The 10,415-nt window shown below is 32.5% G+C and overlaps 1 protein-coding gene across 1 annotated transcript; it reads left to right on the top strand.

Moving 5' to 3' along the window:
• The first annotated feature begins 3,631 nt into the window (after window positions 1–3,631).
• On the top strand, window positions 3,632–6,865 carry LOC134276778 (uncharacterized). Its single transcript, XM_062759063.1, has 7 exons — window positions 3,632–3,760; window positions 4,361–4,478; window positions 4,570–4,670; window positions 5,262–5,367; window positions 5,493–5,577; window positions 5,964–6,174; window positions 6,614–6,865. Exons 1-7 carry the CDS (start codon window positions 3,632–3,634, stop codon window positions 6,863–6,865), a joined length of 1,002 nt encoding a protein of 333 aa, XP_062615047.1.
• Window positions 6,866–10,415: the final 3,550 nt, after the last annotated feature.

Raw genomic sequence — 10,415 nt, 5'->3', positions numbered from 1 at the left:
ATATTCAGACTAAAACATGAAGATTGTTTATGCAAATACTTAGTGTTTAGCTAATATATATCTGGTATGCATTCAAATTCATTGAATCTGAAGCTATTTTGGATCGGATGCCTTAAGACAGTTTCCCTTCAATTAGTTATTGTAAAGTAAGGGGGTCGTTTCTTGGAAAATGCAACGAATGGAGAAATCGCAAAATGAAATAACATGTAAACTTCGGTTTGTTTTAAAGCTTTTTTATTTTTTTTTTCATTCTGCCAGTACCTTTTGATTTGCTCATAGTTATCTATAAATCGATATTTAGTCCTATCTTTAATAATTTGGGTAGTTGCCAAATCGTACATCATTTTAAATTTCGACTTTTTTTCGTTGTTTGGTTTATTGATACTGTATACTTAATTTGATACTAGTATGTTACGTATAAAAATCATTGTTAGATACTCCTAGAAATAAAACCATGCATTATTAGTCGTTCAGTACTCTAAAGTAAACGAGCATAAATGCACATTAATTACTATATTTCATACATGTACATTTTAATTGGGTTCTGCACGGTCGAGCACTGGCAAAGTCTTAGTAGCATTTGGAAATAATTACCGGTAGGCAGTTTATGCCAAAGAAAAAAGCTAAAATTTTTATGGTTAAAAATATTAATCATTTTTAATGAGAAAAAGGCAAATCTAGCCCCGGCTCGTCAGTCCAGCCCTTGACCTTTTTGGAAAATCTAACGTTAATACAATATAAATGTAATTTACATTTTATATGAAGAATTGAAAGCTGAAAAAACTGAAGAAGGTATGCTTACTACCTCAAGTGCAGAAAATGTATGTACGCGTATATGATAAACAAAGGGAGTAGTGTTTAAAAATAATAAACCATAAACTGAGCAGAACTTAAACAAAAATGTTTTCTTAGTATATACACTACATGTATTTACCCTTCTTCAATGTATGATAACCCCAACCGCCTTTTTTGAAGCTCCATACATATACATTTCTTCAGTATAATCATAATTTTTGGAACACAGAGTGACGGTTTTGTTGGACCATGCTCAGTTTTTTTTCCATATTCCAAAATTTGTATTTACTCTAACTTACCTGATAAATTCAGTTTTCAACATGACAATTTCAATGAAGTAAGAATTTCACACTTGTAATTTTCTTGAAACTTATTGAACTTAAATTAAAGCACATAAATTTAAACAAGAGATTCTTTGGGCACTGGGCCCATTAAAGGAAACCACTCATGACAACATGAAAGAAAGAATCTCTGCAAGTATCTTTAAATTTGATTCAGTGGTAAAGGAAGAGTTGCGGAAAAGAGATACATGTAGGTACCCCTCAAAGCTTTGAAAGAATGACAGTGTCCATGTTTTTCTATAGGAAAGTCGGAATATGTGTCCGATCAAAAAGTCAGATAGGAAGTGCAAAATGGCATTATGTAACAAAGAATCTCTGAAGTATCATTAAATTTCATTCAGTGATATAAGAAAATTGAAAATAAGAGATTGGTGCAATTCTGAAGTATACTCATACTTTTTACAATAGGGGACGATTAATGCAAGATTTTATTTCTACTTTCTTACATTGATTTTTATACGTAACATTATAATAAAGCAACAAAAAAACCATCAAATAAAGTATGTCAACAAAGCAAACAGCGGAAGAAAAGTCGAAATTTTAAATGATGTACGATTTTCTACTCCCAAAATTATTAAAGAAGCAATTAAATGTCGATTTATTCATAATTATGAGCAAACAAAAAGCTATTGGCAGAATTTAAAAAAAGCATAAAATACAAACCTATGTATACATATGATTTTATTTTGCGACTCCTCCATTCGTTGTCTTTTCCAAGAAACTACTCCCCCTCCCAATATGTTACAATTACTGACTGAAGAGAGCATATCTTAATTATCATTTTTTTCAAATTCTACTCAAGTTTTAATTATTGGATCTAAAAGATAAACTTAACGTTTGCTTTCGTTGTTTTAATTGTAACAAGTCCCGCAGAAGTCGTAGACGATGCAAACCATGCATGTTTCTGACACACTCGATACCGTTAATATGAAATTTGTCGAATATCTTAAAAATAAGTTTCTGCCTATGTTAAAGTTTATTTAAGAGTGCATCAACTGCAAGGTATAGGTCTTTAATATCCTTAGGGCGAATTTCATATCAGATACATGAAGATTAAAATAAAAAATGCACATGTCAAAAAAATATAAAGGTCTTGTCCCTTACAAAGCAAACGCAACGGCCCAGATTAATATTTTTTGAAGGTCATACTTTTAGGTCAAGAAGTAAGTAAAAGTTGTTGATTAATTTTTATGCCCCCGTATAATCAAAGATTCAGGGTGGGGTATATTGTTTTTTTCTATGTCCATCCATCTGTCTTTTTATCTGTCTGTTAATCTGTTCGCAAATAATTTGCCAATCTTTAGGGCTTTGGTTTCATATTTCACGTGTGTATTCTTCGTGACAAGACCTTTCTTTGGGGACCATCAAATTTGACATTTTTTTACTTTTGTGTCTAACTCAGTTTTGCAAACTTTTACCTAACATTAACCTAAACCATATATTTTGAACAGTTAATACTAGAACTTTTACATTTCATATTTGTTATCCATGTGACAAGACCTTCCAATGGATACAGATAATCTTGAACTTTTGACCTATTTTTAAACAAACTTCAACTTTGTACATAACTTTTGAACAGTTTGGCCTGGAGCTTTCTTACTTCAAATATGTAAACATTGTGACAATACCTTCCTATAGATACCAACAATTTTGGCACTTGACCTACTTTTTAAAAAATAAACATTTACTACAGCATTTGAACAAGCAGCACTACGGCATTCATTTTTCACAAGTGAGTTTCCTATGAGACGCTAATTTGAGTACCAACACATTTCATTTGCATTTGAAAAAGTTTTCACCTTTTGCTATAATGAGTCATATGGAGGTATCAGTGTTTCACAATCACATCTTGTTCTGAAAGGTATGCAGGCAATATACCTGTAAAACATTAAAACTTGAATTTAATTCGTTCAATAGTGATTGCTAATGTTAAAACAATGGTCAAAATGGTAAAAATGATTGGCACCCAGAGGAGGGGCTTGTTACATTAAATAAATGATTTTTTACATGTAAAATAAGAGAGTCCTAGTTCTAATGGTTCAAAAGTTATGATCAAAGCTTAAGTTTTTGGTTAAAAGTTGGTCAAATTCTAAGGTCAAGGTCAAAATGTAATAGATGTTATCACAGGGAATGTACAAGGCAAAAATAAACACATAATCGCCTCACAATCAAACGTTGTCATCATGTTAAAATTTATAAAAGTAGATCAGATTTCAAGGTCATGGGCTCAAAAATGCTGTCACATTTGGAAAGTCGTATCACTGATTATACTTGTGAAATATGACATCCCTATATTTTCTCATTCAAATGTAATACGTTATTACAAGAGATAAGGTTTCTGTGACAGACGGATAGACTGACAGACGAAGGAGATTTAATGTTCTCTCACTTTTGCGGGGACAAAATATGTTTATTACTTAAGTAAGTAAAAGTATAAAAACATCACTCAATTAACATGATTAATGTTTAGGTATATATCTTTTTCAGAAGACATCATGCCTTCGGAGTCGTTTACACACGTTCTTCCAGATGCAGATATTTTCAACCTAAAAGCGAGGCCAAATTTTACAGAAAAGAAACCAGGCCAACTTCCAGATCATATGATAAAACAATACTTTGAAAATGTAAGTTTTATCTATGCAATAGTAGTATAGGCAATCACAGCTTACAGATAAGCAAACTGGATGTCTATATACCCGTTAGTCTTACGTGAGCTTCAATGTTATTAAAAAACAATCATTGTTGTTTAAACAGTGCATAAAGGGTGGTAGTTTCAAAAGTTTTCCGGGGGGGGGGGGGACTTCTAATAATGTCCCACTTTTTGATGATAACGATAAAAAAAACTTTTTTTGTCAAAATAATTTTTAAAATATTGAATAGCATTTGAAAATGGCGTCTGAACACTGGCGGAATTTTTGAAATGTTCAAAATGCTGTTGACGTGTTACCTGGGTATGCAGGGGAATATCATCCAGTGATATTAAATTTGTACGCAAAACCGAATTTTCGATAAAGGAAATTAGGCGACTTTCGGATTAAATGATCCGGAAATTCCTTGAAGATGTATTTGTTTTTCATCGTATTTTGATTAGTTTGGGTAGTGCTTGAACTACGACGTCAATGACTTTTGCACCTTGAATAAATATCATAATTGCTGAATAGATGCAAAAGGCCATAAAGAGTTTCAACTTAAGGCATGGTTAATCTTTTCTCTTTTGAATAAAGGGTTATGTGATCGTGAAGGACTTCTTTACTAAGGAAGAATTGGATCCCTGCAGAAAGGCTATTAACAGATTTGTTGATCTGCTGGCTCAAAAATTGTACGAATCTGGACGAATCAAATGTAAGCAACGTGTAAGCAACTCTCTCTTTATCTCTTTCTCGGAATAAAGGATCATTGTCATCATGATTTATTATTAAACCTTTTGTTTTAGCGCTCTACAGTGAGTTCGGATTTTTTGAACGCTTGTCGAAGCTTGAAGAAGACTTTTCTGGCGCAAATATAATGTTACACAAATACGGAGTTTTACCACAGGTATACAAACTACTCTAGTTTACTGATGTGTGATATCACAATCAAGAGTATAAGGTAGATGGTCACTTAACTGTTAAAAAACAGGAGAGACGAATATAGAACTACAAATTACCAAAATCGTACTGAACACGGGTGCTGGCTATTAAAGTATTTTTTCAGATGAAATTTCTTCAAGAAAACATGGAAAAAGTCAATTGAAGCTTCATATGACCAGCAAAAAATTTTCAACTCTTCTCATCTATCTATCAATTTTATCATGACAATCACACAGAGTAAACTTGTGTGGATAAATATTAATCTGAATTCTTGCCTTTAGACCTACTTTGCATTGCTTGCATTACTATTTATCCGTCTTAAAAGAACTTTGGTTTTCGCGTGAAACAGTCCTCTCTCCATATATTGTAAAATTATATGATTTAAAACATACATCGGAAGTAAAATTTAGCACATTATAACAAAATGCTTCATCCCTCTCTTTTTGTGAAAAAAGGGATTGGAGTGCTGAATTAACCGGTATACCTATACGAAGTCATTTATAAGTATTCAATGTCGTCAATTACTAGTATGTAAAGACATTTGCTCTCTACTAAGGTTGCACACAGAGGTCACAAGACCGGTAAAGTTGCTCACCATCAGTGTTGTTACGGAAAGACCTTGTATGTCATGTTGGAGGAAGAGGAAATGGTCAAAACATTAGGTGAAGTCTTGTCAGTCACATGTACTAGTACCTCTCAGACAAGGTTTATTTGAATAAATGGATATAACAACATTTGTAAAATATGTGTTACATCCCTTAAAATATTAGGATTTTTGTTTCAACAGAAGTAGATTTAGACAAAGACATCGTTACCTGTGAAGTTCCCTATGGTGGAATGTTGTTGCTGAACAATATGATACCTCACAGAAGGTAAATCGTTTCCATTCCATAGAATAGAATTTGTCGGGGTTTTTTTTACATATCCATCATTGTGAATAATTGTTACCGTATAGCGGGTTATTTTAGCGGGATTCTAATTTTGGCTTTCTTTGGCGTTTTGATGGTGGTCCGCTAAAATCTTTAATTGCTAAAATAGTCAGTACTCTTCTTGGCGTCCATCTGCATGGAAAGAGCTGAAACCCTGCGACCGCTAAAATAAATTATATGGCATACCTTTCAGTTGGCAAAATGCCGAATTCTAAACCCGCCAAGAAGACCCGCTATATTGTATTTTCTTAGTTGTTAAAGTTTGAATAGAGTATAGTAACAGACACTGCGGCCAAATTTACTATATTTGTCATTTGTTCAATATTTAGCTTGCCGAATATGTCAAAAGAGATCCGCTGGAGCCTTGATCTTCGTTGGCAAAAACCAGGTTATCCCTGCGGATTTTATGGTATAAAGGACCTTCTACTGTTTCGGACGTCCAAGGATCCCAACCATAAAATCGACTGGACAGGCTTTGATGGGGATGACCGCTGGGCTAAACAGAAGGAATCAGTCAAAGACCTCAAAGGCATACTTCCGGTAAAATTAATATATTCTCAGTTACTAGACAAGCTATCTATAACAAATCAAAAAGAAGTTTAAAAATTTGTGCATTTTTCAATTACGTGAACATTTTGATATTGAAAAACTTGAATAAATATTTTGCAAGTCCTTATTATCGCGAATGAGCTTTTCAACGTCAAATTGGGAAAATAATAATTCGTGAATGGGCGGTTGGTCAAGAGATTTTACATGGATTTCACCACCATAAAAATAAAGGCGAGTAATCTATTTGCGTGTGGCGCGAAATTACACGATAATTAATTACAAGCGTATATTTAGGAATCTACAGTACAGTAAAAATACATGTACCGGTATTTTATCAGGTTCAAGAAAAATATTCACCTCTAGTAGTGGTTAATAATCAAAGTTATAATATTTCCTTACTCTTTCCTTTTTGTTATTTTCCCTCCAACAGAATACAGAAGATGCTGAGTTTGACACCACTATGCCGGGGCCGTGGATGAAGAAGTGGGAGCTCGTTCATCATAACGAACACACGGACAAACTGAAGGAAATCAAGGAGCTCACCTGGCACGTCCCCAGCAAATCTTACCTTGACCCACTTAAAGCATGCTTCACAAACTTTATATTTGACCATACCATTTACAATACTGACGTTATAACCATAGACTTAAAGTTTTATGTCTCCATGCATGATAAACAATGAATTGATTGTCTCGGATATTACGCATGTTATGCTGGTTTTAATAAAATGTACAAATCGCATTTGTACTTACATGTGGGTATCTTTCTACAGTCATATATATTATATGTAATATATTCTTAATTCTAAAAAAAATTATAAATCAAAAATAGAAATTTCATTTTTAAAGGAATAAAACTGTTTAAAAATTGTAAAAACGTATGTTTGTTAATGATTTGACTGTCAAGCGATCTGTTTTGAATTTATCTTATGAAAAACACCTGAATGTAATTTAAAACAAGACTTCCAGGAGGTCATGAAACGCAATTAATGATGGAATGGGAGGGGCAAGACTTCGAGAACTTCGTGTTCTGTATTTGGTGTATCAACAAAATTTACTCCCCTCCAACTCCTTTCTTTAAATAAATTGATTTGACAAAACTCAAAAAGTGTTATTATTATACTGTGGATTAAAAGTTTCTATTCGAAATAAGTAACTATGGGTTGGCTTGAAAAAAAGAAGACATTGTCAAATATGCAGAATTTTTTTTTATCTTGTTTTGAACCCCTAGAATATTTATATTTTTTCCGGTCGCAAATGGAAGTGAATTCAAATAGTCCAATTTTTTAACTTTTTTGTTTTTCAATATTTTTCTTTCGGATTCACAGGGTTTATAGAGTATGGAAGCCCATTTAGGACCTATCAAAAATATTTTTGAATTCGTTAAAACGATTTTTAGAATTCTATATAACGAATTCAATTTGTTATAACAGATTTTTAGAATTCGATATTATAACGAATTTAATTTGTTAAAACAGATTTATTGAATTCGTTATAACGAATTTAATTTGTTATAACAGATTTATTTAAGGTAAGTCACTCGTCAGCTTTTAAGAAAAGTTCACGCTGAAGCTTTTACTTCAAAACTACTTATTAAAATTTAATTTTTATAACATATTTAAATTCAACAATGTAAAGAAATTTTTTATTGCCTATTAAGTTTATTAATACCCCAAATATGTTATTTTTTAGTGCAAAAAGGTCACACAATAATTTACGCGCATTAATTTGCAAGATTTGGTTAATGAGAAATATTATTCAAACTATTTTACGTAAAATAAGATTATATTTATTGCCATGCTTACATCTGGTCAAATATAATAAGGGTTAAAGTAAATAACCAAAGAGATGAAATTTAAGTGCAAAAAGGTCAACTTAAATGTACCGTAGAATCAGTAGGATGCACACTGACCCCCTATTTTCTTTGCAATTTTGAGTTACACTTTATGAGTACTTATCCAAAATATACTCCTCAAAAAATCCTTGATTTAACAAATTTAACAAATTTCAGGAGTGACTTACCTTAATTCGTTATAATGAATTTAATTTGTTATAACAGATTCATTGAATTCGTTATAACGAATTTAATTTGTTATTACAGATTTACTGAATTCGTTATTTAAGGAATGAAGCTTATTTCAACTTATGTTATCCGATATAACATAACTTGGGGCAGTTTACGCTTTATAAACCGCGAAGCGGTTTATAAGAAAGCGTAAACTGTCCCAAGTTTTGTTATATCGGATAACATAAGTTGAAATAAGCTTCATTCTTTATAATTTAATTTCAGTGTAGACAATGAGATAATTTTCCTCCAGAAAAAGGCTTCAAACTGAGCTTATTCTAAAAGTAACGTCAAGCGGAGTAATACGTTTTGACGTTACTCATTTTGACGTAGGCAACTTATTTTATACGAAGTGGATTAAATCTTTTAACCAATCAAATGACGTGCTACAACTAAAATTAAATTAAATGAATTAAATTTGTTATTACAGATTTGTGACTTCGTTATAACCAAATTCTTGAATTGGTTATAACGAATTCAAAAAATCTTATCTGTCAGAGATTACTGAATGGTATGAGTTTTGTAATTTTACACTTGTTTTATTCATTTAAAAGCCCATGGATATGGTATGATTGATTGATTGTATATTGTTAAACGTCTCTCTCGAGAATTTTTCACTCATATGGAAACGCCACCACTTGCCGGTGGAGAGCTGCAAGTTTTGTCCTATGCTCGGCACTCAGGGCCATTGAGCAGGGAGGGATCTTTTTCGTGTCAACACCTATTGCGACACTGGACCTCGGTTTATACGGTCTCATCCGAAGGATCGGTCTCCACGTCCCACAGTGGGATTCGAACCCGCGACGCAAGGATTGACTCCTTACTTCGCGACTCTAGACAGACGCTCTAACCACTGCACCACGCGGGCGACGATATGGTTTCAAACACCACTCAACGATACTTATTTTCGTTTGTTCTTCAAATTGAATGCTAGTTTTGCCTATGTCTGCTTATGTTTATCAAAATTTATTGTTTTATTTCGGTCGCAAATTTAAAATGTACCCTTTGATTATATGGTGGCTTTATAAAATAACTTCAATTTTATCTATTTATAAGTTTTTAAAGGGTATGGCGAGTAAAACAACAAACAAATAAATTAGTAAAAATTATCGTGATGCCAAATTTTCAATGTTTGAGAAGTGTTGAGTGGTATAGCATAATTTTTTTTTATATTTCGTTGTAGAGAGAGAGAGAGAGAGAGAGAGAAGAGAGAGAGAGAGAGAGAGAGAGAGAGAGAGAGAGAGAGAGAGAGAGAGAGAGAGAGAGAGAGAGAGAGAGAGAGAGAGAGAGAGAGAGAGAGAGAGAGAGAGAGAGAGAGAGAGAGAGAGAGAGAGAGAGAGAGAGAGAGAGAGAGAGAGAGAGAGAGAGAGAGAGACATAAATTTTGGGGTCTCTACATACATTGAAAACAAAGAAAATTAAACTCTTACAAAAAGTAGTGATTTCACAATATATAGATGGATTTTATATATTTTTTAACACATTTTTGAATTTTTGAGCCTCTACAATGGGAAATTTTTTGTGGTCTTTGCCGATGGTGAAAAAGTCTTCAAACTATGAACCGGGATTCTTAAGGAATGGCTTTCATTATTTTAGGTTCATGCCATGTGAAAAAATACCCCTTTTTTAGATATAAATATTTTGTTTTTACTTTTTAATTTGGTCTTGATCTTTGAGTTAGACCCACTTAAAAAAATTTCAGATTTTAACCTTAGTCATTCCTATCATATGATTAAATCAGGTAAATATGTTCCACATATCCATATCTTTGACAAGACATCCTCGTGGTTACCAACAATATTGACAATTTGACCTTGACCTCATTTGACCTACTGTTGAAAAATCTTTAACCTTGGTCATAATTTCTGAATGGTTTGTTTTAGGGTTTCAAAATTTCACTGTTTTAGTACATGTATGTAGCAAGAGCGTTTCTTAAATAACAACATTTTTGACTTTCTGACCTTGAGCTTAGACTTTGACCTTCTTCTAAAAACTTTTTTCATAATTTTTAAAAATAACCGATTCTTAAATATTCAAATTCCACAAGTACGTTTTTTCTTGAATTACTTTTTGTACTTTTAATTTTGGCTCTTTGACCATGATAACTTTAACTTTCGTTTGAAATTTTTTATATTTCAAAGGTTATTTTTTTGTGACAATACCTTTCCT

The sequence above is a fragment of the Saccostrea cucullata genome, unplaced genomic scaffold (assembly GCF_032062105.1).
Source record: "Saccostrea cucullata isolate Sc308-1 unplaced genomic scaffold, CSIRO_AGI_Scuc_v1 ctg6973, whole genome shotgun sequence".
In the NCBI taxonomy this organism is placed as follows: Eukaryota; Metazoa; Mollusca; class Bivalvia; order Ostreida; family Ostreidae; genus Saccostrea; species Saccostrea cuccullata.
This window is presented reverse-complemented; position numbering and strand designations above follow the sequence as displayed.